Here is a 26,236-nt window from a genome sequence, read left to right on the forward strand (position 1 = left end):
AGACAGATAAGATGGTCCCAGTTCTTCACTAGGTTTAACTTCCAGATTACTTACCATGCCCAAGCCAAAAACCAGAGAGCGGATGCCTTATCCAGACAGCCACAATACAAAGAAAGTGAATCCGAGGACCAGCCTCAGTACGTAATCCCGCCAGAGAAATTAACGTTGGGAGTATGCCAGCCTTCATGGGAAGAGGAACTCAAAAAGGCACAACAAGAAGATGCAGACATGCTAAAATATCAGCAGGAGACGGGACAAGGTCAAGACTCAGAAGTAACCTTTCACTGGAGAAATGGACTGTTATGGTTCAAAACCGCCAGATATGTGCCAGAAGGGGAATTAAGGCTCAGAATCCTACGCCAGTGTCATGATTCCATCACAGCGGGACACTTTGGGATTTACAAGACCATTCAGAATGTGGCCAAGGACTTCTGGTGGCCTAAAATGCGTCGGGATATTGAGAGTTATGTAAAGTCCTGCTCTGTCTGTCTGCGGACAAAAACACAAACAGGGACACCAGCAGGACTGTTACAACCGTTGCCTGTCCCACACGAACCCTGGAAGGACCTCTCCATGGATTTTATAACTGATCTACCCAAGTCCCAAGGAATGACAGCCATCTTAGTAGTGGTGGATCTACTTACCAAAATGGCACACTTTCTTCCTTGTGCAGGGGCCTTAGAGGCTAAAGAAACGGCCAAGTTATTCATAAAAGAAGTCTACCGGCTGCATGGATTGCCAAACAGCGTAGTCTCAGACCGAGGAACTCAGTTCACAGCCAAATTTTGGAGAGCAATGTGGAAACAGTTGCAGACGGAATTAAAACTCTCCTCCGCCCATCACCCCCAGACAGATGGGCAGACGGAACGCTTGAACGCCGTTTTGGAAAGATATTTACGAAGTTATGTGTCCTATCAACAGACTGACTGGGTATCATATTTGCATTTTGCAGAGTTCGCCTACAACAATTCTCTGCACTCCAGCACTCAACAAACCCCGTTCTTCGCTAATTATGGATTCCATCCTAAAGTCTTTCCAAGCAGCTCAGAAGGAATGCTGGTACCGGCAGCTGAGAACTTCGTTAAGGAATTGCAAGCGGCGCAACAGACACTGAAACAGCAGTTAAACGAAGCCAAAACGGAGTACAAGCGAGTTGCTGACCTGCACAGGAAGGAGGCCCCCCCCCTTCAACCGGGAGACCAGGTATGGCTGTCCACCCGCTTCCTCCAGATGCCGGGCAAATGTAGAAAATTACAAGACAAGAGGGTGGGTCCTTTCGAAATAGATCAATCCCGTGGCGTACCGACTGAAGCTGCCTGACACGTTTAAAATACATCCTGTGTTCCATCGATCCCTCTTAACGAAAGCCGCCCCTCCCAGTGAGTTACGGCCGGAGGAACCTCCCGGAGCTCCACTCCTGGTAAATGAGCAGCTTGAGTTTGAAGTTGAGGAGATCTTAGATTCCAGGATCAGACGCCACAAGCTGCAGTACTTGATTCACTGGAAAGGCTATGGGGTGGCTGACAGATCATGGGAAGATGCAGCTGATGTGCATGCTCCAGAATTGGTAAAACTTTTCCATCAACGTTTTCCCCACCATCCCAAGCCAGACAAGGGGAGGGGGGCACAGCCTGGGAGGGGGGATGGTGTCGGAAGGCAGAGCTGGGGTCCCAATCCCGGGGAGCTGGATCCCAGAGAGTTGGGAGAAGAGTATTCGGATGGATGGCAGAGGGAAGGGGGAGGAACTTCCCCCCTTTGGAGCGAAGACGAAACAGAGGAACTTCCAGTGATAAGGTCGCTTAGCAACGGGGAGCCTGAGCCCTCCCTGGACATTCTCATGCCTCCCCCTCTTTCAGGCTCAGAGCAAGAGGGGGAAGAGGGAGGGCTGCTCACAGCCAAAAAGCGGGGAGGCAGTTTACCATCAGCCCCTCCCCTATCCCCCATCCTGGAATCGGAAACTTCAGAAGAGGAGGGGGTGATGCTTCCCCCCTCACCGCGCACACGCAGACAGCTGAAAAGACAGGAGAGAAGGGGGGGATGGCGGGGAGTACCTGAGGGGCAGTTAAGGAGGAGCGAAAGATTGCGCGCCCGTTTGGCCCCTTCTTAAAGAACAGGCGGGAAGAAGTCCCTTGCTCTGTCAACTTTCTCCCAATGCCGCAGGACCTGTATCCCTGTATTGATTCATGAGAAAACGCAGTCTTTGTTTGGACATTACCCTAATAAAACACGAATTAACTACAATCGTTGGTCTGGTTCCTGAGTCACATCCTGGGCCTGACAGTTACAGAGGATGGGAGAGAGAAAACTGCAAGTGGGGAAGGGGTGGAACGAAGTATAAGGGAAGGGAGCAGGGCTGACTGGACCACCAAACAGGAGAACTCCACACTCTAACATTTTGTGGCTTGTCCCACTTGTGCTCACTGAATTCTATGCTGCATTTTCTGCTAAGCAAGCAGGGAGACACTGATTCATACAACCAGGAACAACAGCTTCTAGCTATAGATCTGCAATGATGGCATAAGCTATAAACTGGGACCGTGCACCCCCACCCCCCAATCTGATTCATGGCCTGGTCCAGTGCTTTGGAGCAGCCCAACCTGGGGCACAGCCCTATTATAAACTACTAATACCAACTCAGGATGACTGGAAGACAAATGCTCATTGTCATATTACCACTCAGTAATAATTCAGAATGAATGCTCAATAAAGATTGGACATTGTCTAACCATTGTGTAAGCTTTGTCCAAACAAACAAGTATGAATGCAGAGTAAATAGGTCATCTGAGGAGCCCCTAAACTCTTGGTTAAGTAGACCCTCTGATAGGGTGGTGGGAGTCCAATTTCATTTTATATTCATGCATCAGAGGAGGGTGAACAGATAGACTGGGATGCTAGCAAAATTATCTCAGTACTTTCTAAAACAAAGTAGTCATTCATAGTTATTGCTGCACTCAGTATGTGATGGCAGAATATCTGATGTATAGCATAAGTTGGGCTTGATTTAGTGCCACTGGTAGACCGTGAGTAACTAGACCTTTTTTTAAATCCTGTTTTCCAGAAACCCTCCCTACTCTTTGGGGAAAACGAGATGAAAATTCCCCAAACAATGCCAGGAAGGTCGTGGGAGGATTTACGCCATGGTTTGTGAACTGGGGGAGGGGAAGAGATTAAGGCTGCAATCCCATACACATTTATTTGCCAGTAAACCTCACTGAACTCAATGGGACTAAAGATCCATGGGATTGCACTGTTAGGCTGCAATCCTAAACGCATTTACTTGAAAGTAAGCTCCATTGAACACATCTCTGAGGAAGAACACACAATACGACACTATTTTGTGCTTCTTTCTATTCCCAGTCATCCCTTCAGGACTTTAGGGTTGTTGCAACCTATCAAGACTCCCTTCTGCACATGAGCAGGTAAAAACAAATAAATAAATGCTTCAAAACCAAACGCATATTTTGAAAACAAGAAGCCCTCGCGCTTCCAGAACAAAACCGAGAATAACCGCTGAACGGCCGGAAGCCCCACAGATCAAAACCTTCAAAAGAATTGAAGAAGGAATTGCAGAAAAACATTGGGATGGGAGCATGCGTGGATTATGCCAGCGAGCAGCAGGCGCGATCAATCACCAGAAAGAGCAACGGATTTCCTTTCAGGCCAAGGAGTTGCTGCCGTACGAGTGGCAAAAGGCAAAGAAAATGTTGCGCGCGCGTGCGTGAAGCTGTCCTGGCTCGCTCTTTCTCTCTTTTTCTGTCCGGGTTTCTCGTTCCTTCCTTCCTTGGGTTTCCTCTGCTGGCGGAGGTACTTGCGGGCCCGAACGTCCCATGGCCGGCAGCGGGGGACCATGACTGATTACGGGGAGGAGCAGCGCAATGAGCTCGAGGCCCTGGAGTCTATATACCCGGAGTCCTTTACAGGTAGCTTGCTGGGTGTGTCGTGCCTGGAACTCCGCATGGGGAGCAGGCGGTGGCGGCTTCTCTTCTAAGTTTCCGACATGTGGCACAACTCGTTTCCTTGTTTCTTCCCATCCCATTGCATTCCTTCTGTCTGATTTTCCTAAGAAGCTTCAGTTTCCCAACCCACCGTTCACTTGCATTTCCAGTCTGTTCTGAAGACCCGGCTTTCAAAGTGGGAAGGGGCCCCATCATGTTCTTGCCAATATCCCCCCCCCATCAAGGAAAGTTGCAGCGTGAACGATACCGATCCCAACCTTTCCCTGGGAATTCTTTCCTTGGAATGCTGGGCGGTGGGGGATTCTCCCCAACAGCCTCTCTGTAGGGGCGTAGGTGTTCCTGCTCAGCTGCAGGGCCGTGAACATCCGACCCTAAAGTGCATGCACTCTGAAGTAGTCTCATTAACAGTTGTTTCTGGGTGGCTCCTCATTCTGTAATTGACCCCTTTAATAGCGTGACTGTAAAAGATGTCATTTTTTAAAAGTCATATTTTGCTTTTTGGTTCTTAAAAATAAAAATAATAAAGCCCCCAAGATGATTTACAACAATTTAAAATCTTACAATTAAAATCCAGAGAGCCTTAAAACAAGCCAAGACATAACAATATTGTGTGGAAGCAAGTTCTGTTGAAATCAGTATACTGCCTTGAGAAATTTTTTTATGGAAAATGGGCTGCCTTTAAGTCGATTCTGACTTATGGGGACCCTATGAACAGGGTTTTCATGGTAAGCGGTATTCAGAGGAGGTTTACCATTGCCTCCCTATTTTATGAGGCACCATATGAATACAAATAATAAATAAATATCCCAGTACATCTGCTTATAATAGCATGTAATGGGGATCCCTTGTCTTAATGCCACTCCACTCTCAGAACTTAATCCCCCAATGAGGCCTTTATGTGGTGCTTTTGAGTTGGAATGTTTCACATATGTAGTCTTGCTCAAATTCATGCAACAATGATGTGAGGTAGGTGAGTAGTATTGTGCCCATTGTTTCAGATAAGGAGTTGTAAGTGAGATACAGAGGTTTGCCAACCTGTGAGTTAACGGTCAAGACAAGTTCACAGTAAAGCAAAGTGTTCTGGATAGCAGTCAGCACGGTTCTAGAATATTGTTGTGCTATCCACATTATACACATTGACTAAGCTGATTAAAAGGAGTGGTGTTGTGTCAATTGGAGTGATGACACCAGTTGCTTAGAACATAAGAAGAACCTGCTGGATCAGGCCAGTGGCCCCTCTAGTCCAGCATCCTGTTCTCACAGTGGCCAACCAGATGCCCATGGGAAGCCCACAAGCAGGACCTGTGTGGAAGAGCACTCCCTTTTTGTGGCTACTGGCAACTGGTTTTCAGAAGTGTACTGCATCTGCCTATGGTGGCAGAGCATAGCCATTATGGCTAGTAGCCATTGGTAGCCTTATCCTCCATGAATTTGTCTAATCTTTTAAAGCCATCCAAGTTGGTGGCCATCACTGCTTCTTGTGGGAACAAATTCCATCATTTAACTATGCACTGCTCGTATCAGTAGTCAGATTTGCACCAACAGTGTGTGGGATATTAAATTAAATATGTACAATGCTAACTGTGAGGATGGGTTGCCATCCAGTACCCACAATTTGCCTAAGCAGCAGCATCGACCTGTGTAGAACTCACTCCCATCTAAAGGCTGACCAGGATAATTGTAATCCAGTGTGAGCCATTCAGTCATTACGTGTTTTGATGTGGGGTTTTGCTGAACAGAAAAGTACCTGCTTTTTCTAGAAATGCTTCTACTGGTTGTGTGCATAGGGCAGTTGTAGCAGGGACGTATGTCTTTGCTCCATGTCTCTGTAGCATGTTTGAATTAGAAATGTTTAAATGTTTACGAGTAAGGGCTCAACCCTTGGCCCTCTTTTCCATGTGTGGAACATGTGAAGTAATAGCAAATGGGAGAAAGTGTCTGAGCATACTGAGAGTATATTTCCCTTGCCGCTAAGTAACTATGGCTGCCTTTATCCATTGAGATTGGGAGGAGGGAGGGCTCATAGAAACTGTTTTACACTGGGTTAGACTATTGGTCTGTCTATTTCAGACTGGCGGTGGTTCTCCAGGATTCAAAGAGGGGTCTTTCCCAGAGATTAAACTAAGGACCGTTTTGTGTACAAAGAATGTGCTCTGCCCTTAACTATGGTCCTTCTTCCAAGGGGAATGCTCTTCAGTTAAAGATAATTTTGGTTATTGATTTGGGGGTTTGGTGATCTGATACCTACTTGGCCTATGAATATCAAACTAATTTCACATATAAAATCATTTAATGAAAAGAGCAGAGGCTGTTTAATTTTGGGTCATGGCTGAACAAAAAACAAACAGAAAACAGCCAACCTACAAAAGGGGGGAAAACATTCTTGTCTTCATTTGCTACTTCTTTCTTCAACAGTATTATCAGAAAATCCAACATGTTTCACCATCACTGTGACATCTGAAGCAGGAGAAAACGATGAAAGTAAGTTGACTGCTGTTAAGCTTTCATAAGGAAAGAGATCTCCCAAGAAGAAATAAATTTTGTGTGAAATGCTTGAAAGACTTGATTGTTTCAAAACTGACGTGAGATGGTCAGCTGATAAGGTGATGGGCTAGAAATTGGTGGTTTTCTGCTTGGTTTTTATATTTGGAAAACACACATTGAAAACACTACTCAGCTATCAAACACTGGGTTGCCTTGAGCAATTTACTCTCTGGCAGGGATGGGGACTACGGCCCTCCAGTTGTTATTGAACTACGACTCCCATCATCCATGACCATTGGCTATACCTGTTCTCCATCCCTGCTGCTGGGTTTTTAGTGGTGTAGAGCCTTCAAGTGTGTTAGAATTTACATACAGTGAAAAGGCAAGGTTCTTTTCTGCCCAATCCCCCTACCCCAAGTAAGTTCAGAAAGGAGCCTGCTAAACAATTTGGAAATGTTGCCTTTTTATTTAAGAGACAATTCTCTCAGAATGCTTTCAAAGCATAGATTCACAGGGTATTATCAGAAGGCACATGGGGCCACCACCTAGGTGAAACAAAGCAAATCTGGGTCTGGTCAGTGCCTGGGTAGGAGGCTCCCAGGAAACCACATCTGTGCCGCATTGGGTTCCATGACAGAAAAGGTGGTGAGAGGTATAAATGTAAGAAAATAACAACAGAAACAATTAGATTGTTAAGCCCAATGCACAACAGCAACAAGCAGGGTAGTAGCTTCTTTTGGTGCAGCTGCATTGGTGAAGTGTTTTTTTATATTTTCACCATGAAAAAGGATGGTTGCAATGGTGTGGGGGAAATTGAGATATTCCCCAGCACCAAAAGACTTAGCACATGGATCAGACACCTCCCTATAGATTTTAAAGCAGCAACTGTCATATTGGCACTGGTTGCACGCTGATGTATTTGTGCGTGTTGGGCCTTTGTCAGAATTAGGTTGTGTAAGTTGTTTGTAATATAATTTGCGGTAGACTAAATGATGGTGCATGTCAGCAGCTCCTGTCGGCGACGTGAAGCAATAACTACTAATGTTTTCTGTTGCGCTACAGCTGTTCAGACAACCCTCAAATTCACATATGCGGAGAACTATCCTGATGAAATCCCACTCTGTGAACTCCTGTCTCAAGAGAATCTTGAGGATAATGACATCACAGGCATACTGAAATTACTGCAAGAACAGGTAAGCAACATTCAGAACAGACAGGGTTCTCTTGATGTAAAGGTTTACTGCTTTAAAAACATTAAGATGCAGCAAGTTCAACTATTATTCTGCTTAGAAACACAAATGTTTTACAAAGAGGGGAGTAAGGGGCATCATTGCTATGTTTGTTTGTTTTCCCAAGCTCAAGGAAAGTGAGTTCTGCAGATATGCACAGGCAATAAAATACTTCATGGATAAATATAAATATACTTGAAACACACATGATTCAGCTGATGTTGGCCTGTCTCCTATAGCTCTCAGACAGAACTTGATAAGATCTTGCACAGTACACAGATAATTACACCCTTGCTAGTTAATTCAGAATAACTACAGTAATACCTCAGTTAACAAATCCTCCAGAAAAGAAGCTCCTTTTAACAAAGTCTTTTTTGGGTGTAGGGGGTAGGGTGCACACTCTGACATAATCAGAATGTGTCTCCTTTTCTACTGGATTGCAGTTGCTACAGGCAGCTATCTCATGCTTGGTTTGAATGGTGCTCCTTGGTAGGTGCCTTGGAAGCACTGTGTACTGCAGACCATCTGTTCGAGTGTAGGGGAGGATGGCAGAGAGAGAGAGATACCAAGCACAGCGTGGTGGCTGCCCCTTGCCTGCCTGCTCAGGTGTATAGAGAGGAGAACTGTGCTCAGAGCTTTAGATAGATAGCAAGATGCTGCATGATTAAAGAAAAAAGGCAAGGCAGGCATCCGTGGATGAATTTTGAAAAAAGCCTTCAAGTAATGTGTATGCAAGGGTTACCTGACCTGGTTGTTTAATTTCAGACATGCATATTGTTAGTTTTGAACAAAAAATTTGCTGAAATACACTGAACTGCTCTTGTGTGGTGTAGGAGCTTATCCCTGTTCTTTCCATGTTATTCCTTCCTCTGGTACCAAAGTTTCTGTTAAACAAATAATGTCCAGGAATGCATGTACTTCGTTAACTGAGGTTTTATTATATTCACTTCTGGATTTGTGCTCACAATCCCTAAAACAAATAGTTTTACATTGAAGGGGTGGGGTGGGGAAACGCTCTTTGTGCCCCATGATTGAGAATATGGCACTATGTAAAGGGTAACTAAAGCTGCAATATTTTATGCGCTTGGCTAAAAGTAAGTCTCATTGAATTCAATGGGCCTTATTCTAAGTAGGTATTCATAAGATTGCATTATAATCTGCATTGAGTGATACTGTGTATGCTCATATGAATTTCAGGACCTGGAGGTGGCTGTGCAAGCATACTGTGTAACATTTCTTTGCTTCTTTCTAGTCATAACAGGTCATTTATTTTTCTCTTTTGTTAAATCATTTATAAACGTTTGTTGCTTTGAGATGTATATAAATGCAAATTAACCATTTTTGCAGTAGTTTTAGACTGCTTTTGTAACTGTGACATCACAGCTAGATTGGCCAACACAACAACAATCTATTATATGGATGATCTACCCCCCCAATACAATTGAAAGTGCAAAGATGGTCTTTATGCTGTTTTTGTACCAGTTGGAAACTGCAGTTCTGGGGCAACTAAGTCTTGCTAAGTACAGATAATATGTGAGAAACCATCCTCTTTGAAGTGGTTTGTCTCAAGGTTGTTGCCAAAGTTGTGTTTTGCATCAGACATATCTATTTTCCCATTTTCTATGTACTTTGAACGATTCCCTCACTGACCTTGTTTTTGGTGTGACACGTTTGACATCATTTCCTATGAAGCCCTTTTTGTGTTTCAGGCAAAAGAGAACCTAGGCATGGTAATGATTTTCACACTAGTATCGGCTGTGCAAGAAAAACTAAATGAAATAGTAGACCAGATAAATACAAGAAGGGAAGAGGAGAAGAAACAGAAGGAAAAAGAGGCAGAGGAGGCAGAAAAGGTAAAAGCTATGTTGGAATTGTTTTTCTTTATCTGCATAATGCTATAAACTTTAGCTGGCTCTCTGGTGGTGAGGTTGGCCTGGCTATGTGTGGCTTTCCTTTGATACTCTGTGTTTGGTAACTAAGGAAGAGAGTTAAACTCTCTTTGCCCAATCCAGCAATCTCTTGCAAGTACTCTTTATTTATTGTTTATTTTGAAGATTTGTCACCTATCATTTAATCCACTGAATGATTATCAAGGCTACGGAGCCAAATCTAAGGTTGTGGTTCTAATGTATAAGGACCTATGCTGCTCAACACCGGATTACTTGAGAAACTGGCTTATATACCCAGTAGGTCATTGTCTTCGGCAGAGTTTCTTCTTAGAAGTCCCTAAAATATCAGAAGGCTGCTGCATAGTAACTTGGAGCAAGGCCCTGGGCTCCTTCTGGTAGGAATGGCAGGATATAAATTAAAAAAATAAACAGTGCCGAAACTACTATTTGAAATTTTCAAAGACATTTTTGTTTCGATAGCCTTTTCCATCTGGACGAAAAGGTCCCTGCCATAGGTGTTACTTTGTTTAAGTTAGTTTTAGTTTTTTACAGTACATTTGTGTGCTTGAAACTCATGTAAAAGGTGATTAATAAATTAATAAAACAATAATGCAGCTTATAAGCAACAAGCTGTGATAATACCCAAAGCCCCACTCATGGGGCACTGCAGGCCTTAGTCCTTTGGGTGACGAACAGGGTCAGAATGTGCTTCCCATTTGTTCTGCAGTCCCAGGTTACCTGTCAGCTGGAGGAGAGTGCACTTCTTCTGAATGTAACATTGTTCCAGAGAACTCAGAGGGGAGGGGAAATGGTGGCCATCACAGAAAAATGGCAGCTACTAACCCCCCCGGAATGATGTCATTCTGTGGGGGGAAATCCCTAGTGGTCAGCCAAAAGGAGCTTCTCTACTTCCCGCACCAGCTCCCCTATTTACTTCAAAGGGAGAAGTGTACAATGAGTTCTATGCTGAGCTGCTTCTTCCAGGAAGCAAATGGAGCTTCTTTCTGCTACTAGGATGTGCAGAGGGCAAATATTTTGGAATCTCACAACTTGTTTCTCCATTGTTAGAAACTAAAAATACTGCCCTACTGTGGAACTTGGTAATATTTCATTTTATTGGGTATTGTACCTTTGCCGCCCTCGGCTTCTGCTGGGAGGAAGGGCGGGATATAAATACATAAAGAAAGAAATACATAAATAAAAGACATAGGATGCTCTTTCCAGTGTTGTATTTAATTTGGATGTGGAGCCCACATGTGAACAGCGGCATCGGGCTCTTTGTCCTTTCAGGGTCAATAGCTCATATACTGAAATTGGGCCTTGAAGTTCATTTGGCCACAATGATCATAATTCAAACAGCAGCAGTAGCGTAACAGTTTGATCATGGCCAACTTAAAGCCATGTAGTGAATGGCTTTCACATTTCACAAAACACTTCTGCAGGCTGGACATTATTATTTTTTTAAAAAGTGGGGAGGAAAGAGATAGCTGGTAAAGGGCCTGCTTGTTATCCCTGACAGTCTTAAGATGGCAACTTGGAAAGATCTCTGGGTGCACCAAAACATACTGGACAAAGACACAATGACTCTCAGCACTTACTTAGATCTTTGTCTAACACGAAATGTACCCTTGGACATCAAAGAAAAGTAAAGAACAGCATTGTAGTTTTTATATTAAAATCCTGGATATCAGATGTTGCACAGAATAAAGTTTAAAAAGGCCAAAATGGGGTAATTTTTTTTAAGTGGTTGGAAGAATTACTGTTTCTCCCTTACACCAGTGGCGCAGAACCGATTTCAGTCCAAGTGCCAGATTTGAACTTGCCCAACTTTCCAGGGGCTGCATTCCAATGGTGGAGTGAGCAAGATTCCTCTAGCTGCTCTTCAAATAGGGTCTTTAAAGAGCATGCAGAGAAATGTTATCTCTCATCTTAGCACTAAGCACCACGGTGTTAAGATCAGAGACAGACCTTCATTTCTGCTCCAGTACAGTAAAAGGTCGCATTTCCAACCAGGACTGGAATGATATAGCCTGGCTACATAAATACACATGTTAGAGTGTCCCACTGCTTTTGATGGCACATCACTGTGTTTTGGAAATCTTCAGCTTGCAGAAGTGGCCTTAAAGCCAAGTAGACATAGAAGCCCTGCTCTTAGCATTGGGTATATTGCTGGCCCTGCTGCCACACATGCATGCCTTGGTGTGGAAAGTCTGCAGTAAAGAAGCCCACATGTGAACAGCTGCTTGTGTGTGAATGTCTGGGGGAGAGATGAACAGCATGCCTGATGCAGTGGGCAGGAAAAGATTACCCTACCCCCCCAGTACACACACACTTTACTTGTAAAGGTGGGCTACTGGTGTTGAATCACAAGGATTTTCCTTTGTTTGTATAAAGCAGATACTTCATACAAGTGTGCCCCTACTGGGAAGAAGGGTGGGATATAAATCAAATCAATCATATCAAGTAGATAAATCTAGCCAATTTTTGTTGTTTCTTGCGCATGTGACAGTTCTTGCATCACAGTCCCCCCTAGTATAGCTGTTTATAAGGAAATACGTTTTGAATGCTTAAAGACATACGTGCTTTGAATTGGGTAGAAATATAATTACATTATTTGGATAATAAAGGGTTACGTGTTCTTGACTGTGTTTTTCTGAACTGTATCTTAAAATTTTATTTTATTCTTTTGCCGTTCTGTATAGCAATTTTTCCATGGCACTCCTGTCACCATTGAAAACTTTCTAAGCTGGAAAGCAAAGTTTGATGCTGATCTCCTGGAAATTAAAAGAAAGAAGATGAAAGAGGAAGAACAATGTGGCAAAAATAAACTAACAGGTAAGATGTGGCAGTTGCCTTAAGTCTGCCTTCCCTAAACGGTTGTGCTGGCTGGGGCTAATGTTGAAACATCTGGAAGGCACCAGGTCAGGAAAGGCCTACAGTCTTACAAAGTTCATAAGACTGTTGGGAATGTCAGGCATCAGCCAAGCCAGAGGAGTCTTTTACTGTTGTCTTCTGAATGGTCATCCACCCATGCCAGACCGCAAACAGGTTATGAAATGCTTACCTGCTTCAGAAGTTTTGCCATATGGCATGGGGGCTGCTATTCAAGGACCAGAAGTCCAAACTTCCCACAGATGTGCAGAAGTAGTTGTGTGTTATATTTATTTATCTCCAGGCTGTCAATTTAAGAATGAAAACAAACACCCAGAAAAGATAGAGTGGCAGTAATAAAAGTTGGGGTAGAAGCTTCTATAGGAGATGTTAACAAATGGCTGTAGCTATTTCACAACTAACATAGGCTTGAACTTTAAATGTTAAAACAGTGTTTGCTTTAATGGACAGTACAATCCTAACTATGTTTCCTCAGAAGTCAATCCCACTGAGTTAGGTAGGACGTAATGGGCAGGTTTGGATGTAAACAATAATCTTTCCGCTTTTAAACAAGGTAGAGTTTCTCATTGCATCCGAATCTGGGGAAACTGACTAATTTAGGAGCAGATGCTTCCAGTCTCTTTCTCTCAGGTATGCCAAAGGAAGAGAGGGGGCAAACAGCAGGCCTAAAGCTCATGCTGGCTTCTGCATGTAACTCTATAAGTTAGCATTGTGTCTGAAATGGCCCACTTTCTAGAAAGTGTGGTTAGGAATACAGTCTATCCCCTGCTGTCCTTGCTCCTAATGTCAGATATATAACTAAGGGTGCTACAGACCCAAACTTTGTTGCTGGCATTGCTAGTTAAGCTAATAAAGCAGGGGTGGCTCACCTGTGGGCCTCTCGATGTTCCTGGACTGCATCTCCCATTATCCTTGACCATTGGTCATGCTGGTTGGGACTGATAGGTATCCAACAACATCTCAAGGGCCACCAATTCGCTCTCCCTATTGTAAATAATGTTTTCATCATAATTCTGGTAACTGTGTGTTTATCCCTAAATATATCAGACAGGCATTGTTTATTATCGTTTTGGTGCATGTTGAAGACCTTCCTCTTCCAACAAGCCTTTTCGTGAAGATTTTTAGCTCAGCCTTTGTCTGCAATGGACTAGAAATTGTTTTTGTTTTTGTTTTTATTGTTAACCACTTTGGGATGTTTCATGGCAAGTCAGTCACAAATGAAATGAATGCAATATTTCATACCGTTCATTACTGTCTCATAATGCTAGAAACAGGTCATCTAATGAAGCTGAATGGTGGGAGTTTCAGGACAGACAAAAGGAAGTATTTCTTCAGAAAATGCATAGTTGAAATTATGAAGTTCACTGTCACAAGTAACGGCTGCCAGTTTGGATGCTTTAAAAGGTGATTCATGAAGGATAAAGCTACCTTCAGAGTCAGCGGCAGGATGGTTTGTATTCCACTTGCTGGGGAAAGCAAGCAGGAAGAATAATGTTGCGCTCATGTCCTCCTGGCCCTTCGGCATCTGGTTGGCCACTGTGGGAAACAGGATGCTGGGCCTTTAGTCTGATCCAGCAAGACTCGTTTTATATTATGTTTTTATTTATTTAGGTTGTTTTTAAATTGTTTTTGATGTTGTATTTTAAAGTTGTAACCCATCCTGGATTATAGATGATGATGATAACAGCAATAATAATTTCATTCAGGAAAACAGCTGTTTGAAACAGATCATAATCTGGATACATCGGATATTCAGTTCTTGGAAGAAGGTAACTTCTTAATCCTATTTTCATTGGTTTAAATTGTAATTATTCACACCCCAAGATCAAAATGTGCAATTACTTACTCATTGTCTAAATGCTGCCTGCCTCTAGTACTTACTGAAGGGGAGTGAAGTTTTAATAGACTTTTGAAAGTGAGAAGGTGCTTCCAGTTCAATGCTGTGAGCGCACAAAGAAGTGTGGGGGGAAAAGCAGACCCTGTCATGTCTCATCCTCATTCCCCTAAATATGACCAAGGCATTTCTGGAAGCAGGAAGCTAGCCAAGCAAGTCTGCCTGTGTGCTGGGGAGACTCCAAAGAGAGGCAGACAAGTTTATCAAGTCTCAGCCTGGCTGCTGCCTCGAATGGGCATCTGTCTGGGAGCCCCCACATTCACCGCTTTGGACTGCTTGGCATAAAGACAAAATAGAAAGTATGAGTGTATCTTATTCCCCCAAACAACCAAGACTGTAATGCACCCTTAGTGATATGGGCAGTTTTAAAAGGGCGAAATAATCCACCTAGTTTTTTGAAACCTCATTCCATTGTTAGGGAGGCATGTCACCTCTTTTGAGTTATTATAGCATCTTTTACACTTGGGATGGTGAACCTGTGGCCGTCCAGATATTGCGGGATTACAGTCCCCATCATCCCTGACCATTGGTGAAGCTGGCTGGGACCACAGGTTTCTCTTGTCTTACAGTGTAAGTACTTGCTTACTTGGAAGTAAGCCCCATTGTGTTCATGGGATTTGCTCCTAGGTAACTGTGCATAAGATTGCAGCCTTGGTATAAAGGGGACAAAGTAAATTAAACTCGTGTAGTAAATATACTCTATTCAAGTTGCTGCCCAGAAAATGTCATTATTATTTCATTATACCTTTTGGAATGGGAAGAACATAACTGTTCTAGTTTGATTAATCATAGGCTCAAACTACATGTTACACAGAGTGCAGATATTCTTCCTCATATTTCCTTTGTTTTAAATCCAAAGCAGATTGGGGAACCTAGAAGTGGAACACAAGAGAGTCGGGAAAAGATGCTTAATCCTTCCCTCCCCACCTGTTTATTTAAGTTTAGAATACTTTCTCCGAGCTGATTTTTGAACTGGAGGGGACATAAGGAGTTCCTATAATGTAGGCAACTGGAAAAGTAACTTCAGGAGCATTATTTTGATGGCCTCTTCCTTGTTCCACTTAAATTCTGCTTGACCAGGCTGCCTTAGGTTAATTTTTTTAAGACAGAAAAAGAATTGTGGAACTTCACATAACATGAATTTTGAGTTTGTTATCCACATTTGCTATGATAGAATGCCCTGGACATCTAAATTACCTTTTAGATCAGGGGTGGGAAATCCCAGGGCCAAATGCAGCCCACCAGACCTCTCTGTCTGGCCTACTTTAGATCCTCCATTCAATATAACTATGCAGAGCATTGGGTGCTTTCTGTCTGCATTGGGAATGGAGTCTTCATAACACTTATGTGCTCTGAAGGTGGGCCACAGCATTTTGCTAAAGTGTCCACGCAACCGTCACATGCAGCCAATCTGGAACTGGCCTTCTGTATGATAAAATGACAGATTTCTCTCTCTCTTCTCTCCCGAAAGCTGGAAACAGTGTGGAAGTAGATGAATCCTTGTTCCAGGAAATGGATGATTTGGAGTTGGAGGATGAAGAAGATGATCCAGACTATAATCCTGCTCATTTAGATAGTGACTAGACTGAAATTACTGTACCAGCTGTACTGATACAACCCATGTGAACATTTGTACAGAGAGACACCTACCTATGTCTTGGTTCCTTTTTTCTTACTTAATTTCAGGGGACTCTTCCTCTGACATCTTTCATCACAGATAATAAATTGACTTCAGTGTTTAAAATGCATTCTTGAATCTCTGGGCCAGTTCACATGGCGATTTAATCTGAGAAGGGTTCTACTTGCATGCCCGTCTAATTCGCAGCGATCACATGATGTAGGAGACAAAGGGAAAACGTCCCAGTGCTTTTAGCGTTTAATCTGCAGCAAATCAATCCAATTTTAATCCAAAAAGGGAAGGAAAAAATGTCTGTGCTTCGCATCTCTGGGGACTTGTAGACGCTTAGCTCCGATGCTTTTGTGAGTCCACGCCCACTCCCTCCTCCTCCCTTTGTTATGTCATTTCCTGCTGGCTCCCGTTCTGCAAGCCAGCTGCAAACAGTGCTTTTTTCTTTCTTTCCCCCCTTTGTGCAAAAAAGCATAACATTATTCAAACAAATATTTGTATTTCTGCTGGATTCTGAAAATACAAATAATCAAACTTGAAGACTTTTTTCTTTTTTTAATGAAACTTATTCTGGAACAAACTGAGCATGCTCGGTTGCCAAGCTAACCAGAGGAAGAGAGAGTTTGATCTGAAGAGGGCATGGTCATTTGGAAGCTGCTTGATTGACTCTTTCCTTTTAGTATGAATGGAAAACAGCAATTGGAAGGTAGGAAGTGTGGTCTTTAAATTCCCATTGCGATGGAAAAAGCTTTGTCTTTAAAATGGAGTTCAGCTTCCATGTGAATGAGCCCTCTGCCTCGTGTTTTTGAGTACACTGGACCAATTAAAGTTTAAAATGCATTTGAAACTCTAAGTGTGTTATAATGCGAAGGCCTTGGTTTAAGATTGAGACTTTATGTGCAAAGCAAAAAACAAGAGCAAGAGAAAAGTTCCCATATCTTCTTCAGTCCCAAACCTTCTCAGGAGGACCAGCTGTTCTGATAAGAAGCTGCTCCTTAGAATGTGCACTCTTAACAGCTCTCTAAAATTTACAGAACAGCAGATATATTTATTTTAATAATGCTATAGAAAGGAAGGGTCAGATGTACAGATTGCTTCAGAAAGCAAGAATCTTTGGGTGTTTGGCTGTAAAAGAGGGGTGGGGAATCTGTGGCCCTCCAGATGTTGTTAAACTACAACTCCCATCAGCTTCAGCCTAGGAGTGGCTAGCAGGGCAGCACTGCATACCTGGCAGTGGTATCACCACTTACCAGGACAATATGTGGCCAGGGTGGTGTGGATACACTGACAGAAGCACTGGCATGGCTGAAGGCCAGGGAAGATGGGAGTTGTAGTTCAGCAATGTCTGGAAGGCCACAGGTTAGCCACCCCTGCTCTAAAGGTTTTCTCCCAAAAAATGTAATTTTTTGTATTAGGTATATACATGCACTAAAATAATATGTAGTGCCAAAGGTTACCATATGTTTTCGATGCAAACTGACACACAATTAAGAGAGGCCAAATGACAGTAGTCTAAAACACAAGTGCCAGACGTTGGAGAGAGAAACTATAATGCTCCTATGCTAATGCTAGAAGTCTTTGTGCCAAGATTGGTGAGCTGGGGTGCTTGGTCTCAGAGAAGAGCATAAATACAGTGGGCATAGAAATCTGTTGGAAAAGAGAGAACCAATGGGGCATGGTTATCTGGATACAAACTCTAGAAACATGGGAAAGGGCAAGCTGGAGGTGGTGTCTCTGTACGACAAAAAGGGCATAAGAGTCCAACAAGCTAGAAATCCCACAAGGGACAGATGTGATGCGTCCTTCCCTGGCTCTCCCTGTCAGGTTGCTACCTGCTCGTGGTTACTGCCTGTCTCTAGGCACCACCAGGGACTCCACCAGTCCGGACCACACTCTCTTATGGTTTACCTATCCGCTCTAGCACAGATCTCAACAGATCCCCTGCTAGGCAACCACCAGTAACGTCCCAATACTAGTATTCCCAGAGACTCTGAATACTGGTATTGTTATTGTCTTCACCGCTGCCACCATTTGTTACAGTTCCCCTTCAGCCTTGGTCATTACCTTACCCTCCCTTCTGGTCTGTGAAACCCCAGCCAAGGATCAGGCCTTTGGTAAACCAAATTAAGTATTTATTACAGATAACAAAGCTAACAAGATTAACAAGATTTCTTCTTAAGGCACATAAGCATATGGTTTTACTCAATACTAATCTGAACTCCACCCCCCTCCTTCTTCACTCTCTCCTGGCAAACAACTCTCTCAAACCCCACCAAGCAATCCACTCTTTCTCTTCTCCCCCCCTATTCCACTCTCACTCTTCCTTTTATACATTCAGCCATTTTAAACACTCAGCCAATCATCTCGCATTCTACTGCCCATTCACTCCCCCTCTTTCACTCCACTTACCATGTATCTTCTAAAACAACAACACTTACCATATATACATTAATATAGGAACATCACAACAGACTCCACAGAATTGTTGTGGGTGGTGATATGAGATCCCAAGAGTAGTTTAGTGCCATCCTCCTCCTGACCAAAATGTTCAGGGTGATCTTGAGATGGAGAATGAAATCAAGGAGGCATCCAAAATAGGAAATGCTGTAGTTTTAGGTGGTTTCACGTAGACTTGAGTGCATGTGTGTTCCAGTTATCTCCCAAGACTCCTGAGATCAAAGGCTTGACAGTCTTGGAATAGGAGGAGAGATCCTGTTGTGGGCAAATCACAATTTGTATAACATTGCTTTCCAGAGCTATTCAGATTCAAGTCATGCAGTCAAGAAGTATACCACAGACAGAATTTTTTAAACTCCTTTTGCACCTGAAATGGTCTTGGTGATGCATTTTAAGGTCAAAGACGTTCTCCCACTGAATTACTTGTTCAGCTAATTCTGTTGTGAACTGTTCGACTCCAGGCAAACTTTCCTACACTTGGGTTCTACAACTTCATAAGTGCTTCATCTGTTTGCACAACCATTCTTCAAAGGCCAATGACATACTGTTATGCAGTCCAAGCTCAAGAAGCGGTGGTGACTTAATTTGTACAGTAGTTCACAAATGGCATGTGAAAGCAAATGCATGCTTACTGCAATACTACACGAACCTCTTGTGGCATTTATGAGTTGGTATGGTGGGTCTTATTTTGACATCGGGCTGCCAAGCTCGTCTACTGGCTTTTGGCTCCATAAATTCTTATTTCCACTTCTTATCAATTTGTACTCTGCTGATGTGACTTTGCTATGTAGTTCACCATGCAAGTTGAAAACAGCATGATTTCTCCCATTAGCCACATAAAAACACTTGTTTCCTATATCCTTTTGCCTTTCTAGAATATTAACTAGGAAATGATGGATTTCGACAACTATTCCCCCCAGCCCCTTCATACACTATTTCTAGATAATCGGAGCCAAGACTTTTTGTGTGACTGTTCCAATCTGATTCCCACATTTTCTTTAGGAATGGTGAAGAAATTACCAACTTTCATTAAGCTGTGTGTCAATTATACATTTGTAAGTAACAGAAGTTCAGGTAGAGCATGAGAGCTGTATCTGTGAATGCAGAATAGCGCCTTGATTATCTGTGGATGCAAAGTGGTGCCTGTCTAACATTTGGTATCCCTATGAGGAAAGCCCTGCTTCATCAACCCTGTAGCCAGTCGTCCTTGTTAGGTGAGGCAGCCACATTTCCAGGTGGGGCATGGGGGGGTACATAGCACCAGCCCAACTCTCTCTGGTGGACAGGATGTGAGGGCCGGGAAAGGGAAAGGCGATGACCTTTCCCCTTACTTCTCTGTGCAGAGACTCTTACATAATGAGCTATGTAAAGGTCAAGTTAACAGAAAATTTAGTTGAAACTAAGAATTAAATGACTGACAGTGTATATTAAGAATACAGTGAACAAGAGGATCCCAAAAGATGTAAAACAAAATAGTTTATGCTATAACTAAGAAGTTAAAAACTAGTGTGGAGCTTAGAATATTTTAACTTGATATGTCTGGAACCATTCTTGTCAGAAATTATGCTCCTCGCTGTTTGGATATGAATGAAGTTTAATCATTGTCTCACCCTGTTTTGAGGGATCCCCAGTAATACCAGAGACAAAAGCTTGATATTGCCTATACCTACAGTTCTGTTTCACCTGCAGTCTGTCCTGATTCTTCATGGACTGAACTACTTTGGTAATGTCAGTGAGCTCCTGAGCTTGGCTTTGATGTTGCATTAGGTATCTCAGTTTTAGATTCCACCCGAAAAACAATCTTGTTCATACGAAAAGTTTAGGGAAGGGCAGAGGGAAAATAAACACTTTAGAGTGTGTTTAACCCCTCCTCGAGAGTCCCTTCTTCTAGTATTATTCGAATCCTGACCTTTAGATTTTCCTTCCTGCTGGACAATCAAGGAAAAACTTTTTAACTGGATGCTATATACAGAATTAACTAAGCAATTGGAAACTAATTGGAAAACCATTGGATTTTAATTTTTTTTTACGGGTTGCTGGGTTGATTTTTCTGCCCAGAAACCATATAAGGCCTCATGATGAGCTGCAGATATTGGAAGAATCAGAAATTAGGTGTGAATTACAGCCTGGGTGGCCAGCCAGCTAGCTAACTATAGTGTACACAGTATGCACAGCAGTGTTTTTAATTCCTCTAAGACTGTGTTCATCCTTTGCCATAAAATACTCAAGAAAAAGAAGAAAAAATATCCACTATGATTTTGAGTATAGTAAGAGCTTTAAAACAGAAAGGGTAACTTGGGGTAGCCATCAGGGTAGGGTTTTTTTCCAGATCACTTTAAGTTATCTCTTTATTTCACCCTTTAGCAATAAGCACCCAATCCTGCTGCAGAATAAACACAACTCTTACTTGCAGGCGAACAAACATTATTGCTGGCTGGGTAAAGAATACAACTGAAACTGAAAGCACAAATGCTGCAAGAAATCTGCACCATTACTAGGCTTTGGTGACGAGGCCTAGCTCTGATTCAAGGGAATAATTTTTAAACCGAGCAAAGAAAAGTTCAAGGGGTGGAGTCTAAGTCTAGTCCATAAAATAAAATTATAATATTTATCTCTTGAAGGGGCACAGGCTGTTTCTTCCAGGATCGCTTAAGTAGTTATGTTATAGGGTGATTGTGATAATGAAAAATCCACCCTCAATCAGGGAAATTCTTCAGTGAGCAGACTGGAGCCTTTTTCCAAAAGATGAAGCTTTTGTTGTGCCTTATTCACTGAATTTTTCAGAGGGTCCTATTCTTAAATTGCTTCTGTTCTTAAAGCAAGCTGTCAGTCTTCAAACAGAGGCTGTCATTTTCTCTCATGCCTCAAATTAAAAAGACAATTTTCAAAAGAAAATCGGGGGGAGGTGCATCCATTTGCCCCACCCTGGAGCTACAGGGCTGGCAGTATTTTATCACTTTAAACAGTCATGGCTCCCCCCAAAGAATCCTGGAAACTGTAGTTTGGTAAGGATGATGAGAGTTGTTAGGAGACCTCTGTTCCCCTCACGGAGTTATAATTTCCAGAGTGGTTTAACAGTCAATCCTATACAACTCAAATGATTGAGAACCCATTTTTTCTTTAATGAAGCTGGGATGGTTAATACCGACTTGGGTTTGAGTGCCAGTGACAAATTCTGCACACAGTCCTTCTGTCCTATAATAATGAATACACTTATCACTGAGGTGGGCAGATGGCAAGCAGCATACAACATTAACTCTTGTTGTCCAGCCGGGCTGTGATGGTGGACCCGTACCAACTCTGCAACGATATGGTGCTGGGGCCTCTTCCGTGGGCAGATCCATCTACACCAAGCAGGCCTCCACCCCTTTCCTCTCAGAGCCTGTCATTTTCATCTCTCCCATGGGCAGACCCACCCATGCTGAGCAGGCTTCTACTTCTTTCCTCTCCTTCCTTTCCAAGCCCATCATTTGCAACAACCTATGAAAGCTGGAACATTGACTGCTTCATTCCCATGGAAGTAGTGCTTACCGTGGACACGGTCTATGTTGGCAAAAAGCTGGACTGCTCCTGCTCCTTTTCCTATATTAGGACTGGCAGATGCAGTACCAGCCGGACACCTCAGTGGTATCATGTTTTGATGTCAACATACTGATGTAAGAACTAGTAGACATTGTCTAATTGTTAGGAATGTATTTGGAAAGTATTAGGAAAGTGTGATTTGTTATTGTATTTTCATTGCAAGTTCCTATTGTTGGTTTTTGATAATGTTATTACCTTATTATTTAATTTTTGTAAATTGTACTGTGTTTATTGATATGTATTTCTATATTTGTGTTTATTTTTTGTAAGCCGCCGTACAAAAGGCGGGATAGAAATAAACCATAATAATAATACTCACAGTCTACCAGTGAAGTTACCCAATCAAAAAATGAGATAAAATCATTCTGGCAATATTTGTTCTTGACAACTCCATGTTAGCTTCTTGTAATCGCTTCATTGTTTTCAAGGTGCTTACAACTGACTGCTTTATAGTCTGCTCCTGAATGTTCACAGGGATTGATGTCAGACTGACTGGTCTGTACTTCCCAGGTTCCCAAGTAATAATATTTTATGAGTAAATGGTAGCTGACCTGTGGCCTTTCAAATATTGTTAGACTTCAGCTCCCATCAGCCCCAAGAAGTGTGGCCAATAGTCAGAGTCGATGGAAGTGGCAGACCACAGGTTAGCCACTCCCACCTTATCAGCTGTCTCTTTCTGGTAGGTGTCAGCTGCCGCTGACCTTTTTTCCACGTGCTTATCTACCAAACATATAGTAATGATACTCCAGAGATGTAGAAATAACAGAATCCTATTTTATTTAGAAGCAGGGATTGATATACTACCATATCTACAACTGGAAACAGGACTGGGCTGTTCCATCTGCACTGACTTACAAACGCCAAAAATGTTGCAACTAAACCCTTTGGAGAATCCAAATAACAATTTTTAATCAAGCATTTTGAAAACCTTTAGAAAATGATGTCTGTAATTTATGATTGTGGTTGCAATTCAAACAGAGAGGGATGGGATGTGTGTCAGGTGGTGCACGGATCAGTGCTAAGGGCGCAATCCAATTGCTATTTATGCTGGTCTGAGGACAGTTTGATATAGTGGATCCCTGGCAGAGCCTGCTGGGTCCTGGCTCAGCTGGGCTATGCTGGCAGACACCCCTCATCCTGGCTCAGCTGGCTCTGCCAGGGATTCACTGAGGAAGGCCAGCCTGGCATAATGGGAGCCAGTGGAAGCTGGCAGAAGGCTTCCAACAGGGGTGTTCCGGGGAGGTGTTGAGGGGCCACAGGGGACGTACACAATATCCAGGTCCTATTCAGCTTCCTCCTGTGGCCCTCCATCACAGCAGCAGGTATGCTGGGAAAAGGGGTAACAGAAGGAAACATGTATTTTCTTTCCTTCTGCCGTGCCCTCCTGGTGCACCCAGTATCCTCCCCTCCGAGAGGCCTCTGAGCAGCAGCTGGCTGTGGCCCCCCTTCTGCCAGCTCTGCCTCTGCAGGCTTTGCTCCCACTGGCTTCCAAGGAGTTGGATTGCTCTGCCTGTGTATGTGTAACCAGGAACCATCATCAAACTGTCTTGTCATCAACTGTCATGTATTTTATGGGGGTATATCACTATCTGGATAACATTCTTTTCTACAGCCAGCTATGTCCCTGAAGTGTGGTTAATAATTACAACCCTGTAGGAATTTTGTAACTGCTTTGCTGCAAAAAGTGTTTTTTTGTGATGGGAGTTGAAAGTTCTCCCACTGAACCACTTTTTCATATACACTGAGGTGAATGTACTGTTGCCCAGTGCGAAATAAGAGGCAAACATACTCCTATGCATGTTCACTTGAAGTAAATGCAACTGTGTCCAAAGGGACTTACCCAATTAATAAGAGATTATTTAGGGTGATAAATATGAACATAAGAAAAAGGTTATTGCACTGATGGGAATTTATGACATGCAAGTCATAACGTCTGTGGCTCAAATCTTGTAATTTGCCACATGTGATAGTTACTATGGGTGTCAGAAGCTCACTGTCCAAAACTCCCTAGAGGAAGTGGGCGTTCGATATGTAATAGTAGAATATTTAAAAATATATAGTTCAGTTATTTCAGGATTAGGTGGCCATGGTGCTACACACAACTGCTCTCAGTTGGTGTTTTGCCACCTGGGCTAATAAAAAGTACAGATCATATGTATACACTGCATATTATTTTATGTTTTGAAGCTGGAAGCAGACTCATAGTTCATCACTGATGTCCCAACAAAACTTGATGGGCAGCTTTTCCATTCTCTCCTTAAAAACACTGTCAAATCTTTCATTCTGTGCAACAGTCATAATGTTTTTCCAGTCTCCAATAGTACCTGGCACAGGAAGCAGAGAAAGAGAGAACATTGTGATTGTCAAGTATCTGCCTTTGAGTATGAAGAGAACGGAATGCTAATGGTGAGTTAGCATAACAGGCTAAAAGAAAGCAACTTTCTTTACAAAAAGTAGACATGTTGCAAGGAATCAGAGGGTACTCACAAAAGAAACTTTTGATTCCTCACTAACAGACTTGGGCCAAGCAGGACCCTGGCCTGACGCTCAAGAGGCCACCACTGCCTCCACCCACCCAAGAACCACAAGGTTTAACCTAGGGCAGGAGAAGAATAGACCACAGCAGAAGAACTGCAGACACTCAAGAATGCAATTCCAGTGCAGGGAAGGGACTGGGACTACACGTCCCAGAGTCATATATGGGGCATGGACTGCCTAAGCATCAACACTGCTCCCATTCCCTTGCTTCTCTGACCCAGGTAAGTATTGTGGGAGGTGGGGTGGGCAGGGAAGATGGGAGGCAGCATGGATAGAACAGTGGAAGATCCAGGTCTCTTTCAGTTGCAGCTAAGGATGGAGGAGGAACATCTTTTAAACGGAATTTAACAGTTCTGACCCAATCAAGTTTGCCTGCATCAGACCACCTCTTGCATCAGCACGCTGCTTATGTCCAAGCCACTGACACATTGTCTTAAAAAAAAAGCCCAACTAGTTACACACAAAATTATGTGCCAAAATATAGGTATATTATATGTATAACTAAAAGCTGATAAGAGAAAAATCAACTCATTTGAAATGTGGTGTTGGAGGAGAGCTTTGCGGAAACCATGGACTGCAAAAAAGACAAATAATTGGGTGTTAGAACAAATTAAACCAGAACTATCATTAGAAGCTAAAATGATGAAACTGAGGTTGTCATACTTTGCACACATAATGAGAAGACATGATTCATTAGAAAAGATAATAATGCTTGGAAAAACAGAAGGAAGTAGAAAAATACGAAGGCCAAACAAGAGATGGATTGATTCCATAAAGGAAGCCACAGTCCTGAACTTACAAGATCTGGACAGGGTGGTTCATGACAGATGCTATCAGAGGTCGCTGATTCATAGGGTCGCCGTAAGTCGTAGTCGACTTGGAGGCACATAACAACAACAATATGTATAACTATGTATAAGAGAAACAAGCCCCATGTGGTACTACATTCCTGCAACATAATTTTATAAATATATAGGAAATCTGGAATATATTTACTAACAGGCAAGAAAAACCCTTGTAGTTTAAGAACGTACCAATAGCCACCAGTTATTTCTATCAAACTTTAAAAAGCAAGGAAATTGGGCAGCTATAGTGAATGCACCAGGGGAACAGGAGACATGACCTCCTCTCTATTATACTGCACTACAAATTTGTAAAAATGCAAACCAGTTTGGGTTTGTCTTTCACAGTCCAATCCACTTCCTGTGTAGCTTGGAAGAATTTGGTAATATGCGTCTCTGAGCATATGGTGAGTGGTAGCAACACCTGCCATCTCCAAAGATGGAGAATTACATTTTTGTATGTTTGGTGGTGTTCTTACTTTGCTTCTTCCCTGTATTACTGCTGTTTCTACAGAGAATCTAACCTAGAAAATTATATTTCTCTCATTATTCATAATAGAAATCTGTGTCAAATTTATTTTTATTAATTTCAAAGTTTTTTTATGGGTCAATATCATATGATAGTGAAGACAGCCTTTTGTGTTTCAAACTGGCGGTTATTCTGTATTAATATTTTGGGTGCATTAACAGTTGAATCTGAAACTGCAGTTTGATGTAAAATCAGACATTACAATATGTTGCTACTTAACCAATGACTCCAGCTGTTGGAAAAAACAAACTTGTCCTGCCCAAGTTGCATGATTTCAGCCTGAAATGCTTAAACCACTCCACTTAAGGGAAGGTGGG

General features: G+C 42.6%; 2 protein-coding genes across 5 annotated transcripts in view; one reads left to right on the forward strand and one right to left on the reverse strand.

Moving 5' to 3' along the window:
* The first annotated feature begins 3,638 nt into the window (after positions 1-3,638).
* Positions 3,639-16,088, forward strand: RWDD1 (RWD domain containing 1). Its single transcript, XM_061623673.1, has 7 exons — positions 3,639-3,920; positions 6,372-6,437; positions 7,503-7,633; positions 9,379-9,522; positions 12,261-12,393; positions 14,157-14,219; positions 15,816-16,088. Exons 1-7 carry the CDS (start codon positions 3,848-3,850, stop codon positions 15,926-15,928), a joined length of 723 nt encoding a protein of 240 aa, XP_061479657.1. The 5' UTR covers positions 3,639-3,847; the 3' UTR covers positions 15,929-16,088.
* Positions 16,089-18,228: 2,140 nt separating this feature from the next.
* The window catches only part of LOC133383276 (amine sulfotransferase-like), a 37,868-nt gene continuing 29,860 nt past the window's right edge, over positions 18,229-26,236 (reverse strand). For 3 of the 4 annotated variants that reach the window (XM_061623674.1, XM_061623675.1, XM_061623677.1), the window contains exon 7: positions 22,771-24,334. In XM_061623674.1, coding sequence (XP_061479658.1) covers positions 24,210-24,334 — 125 coding nt within the window. In that variant the 3' untranslated portion in view covers positions 22,771-24,209. Of the gene's footprint in view, positions 18,684-22,770; positions 24,335-26,236 lie in introns of those variants that run through there. The other variant, XM_061623676.1, reaches the window with a different exon arrangement.

Source organism: Rhineura floridana, chromosome 4 (genome assembly GCF_030035675.1).
Source record: "Rhineura floridana isolate rRhiFlo1 chromosome 4, rRhiFlo1.hap2, whole genome shotgun sequence".
NCBI lineage: Eukaryota > Metazoa > Chordata > Lepidosauria > Squamata > Rhineuridae > Rhineura > Rhineura floridana.

What these genes read in the sequence shown, in the direction of transcription:
- RWDD1 (XM_061623673.1), top strand. Translation starts at nt 3,848, where the DNA reads ATGACTGATTACGGGGAGGAGCAGCGCAATGAGCTCGAGGCCCTGGAG. An exon ending in TGAAATTACTGCAAGAACAG is followed by an intron (nt 7,634 to 9,378) that starts GTAAGCAACATT and finishes TTTGTGTTTCAG; the next exon opens with GCAAAAGAGAACCTAGGCAT. An exon ending in AGGCAGAGGAGGCAGAAAAG is followed by an intron (nt 9,523 to 12,260) that starts GTAAAAGCTATG and finishes CGTTCTGTATAG; the next exon opens with CAATTTTTCCATGGCACTCC.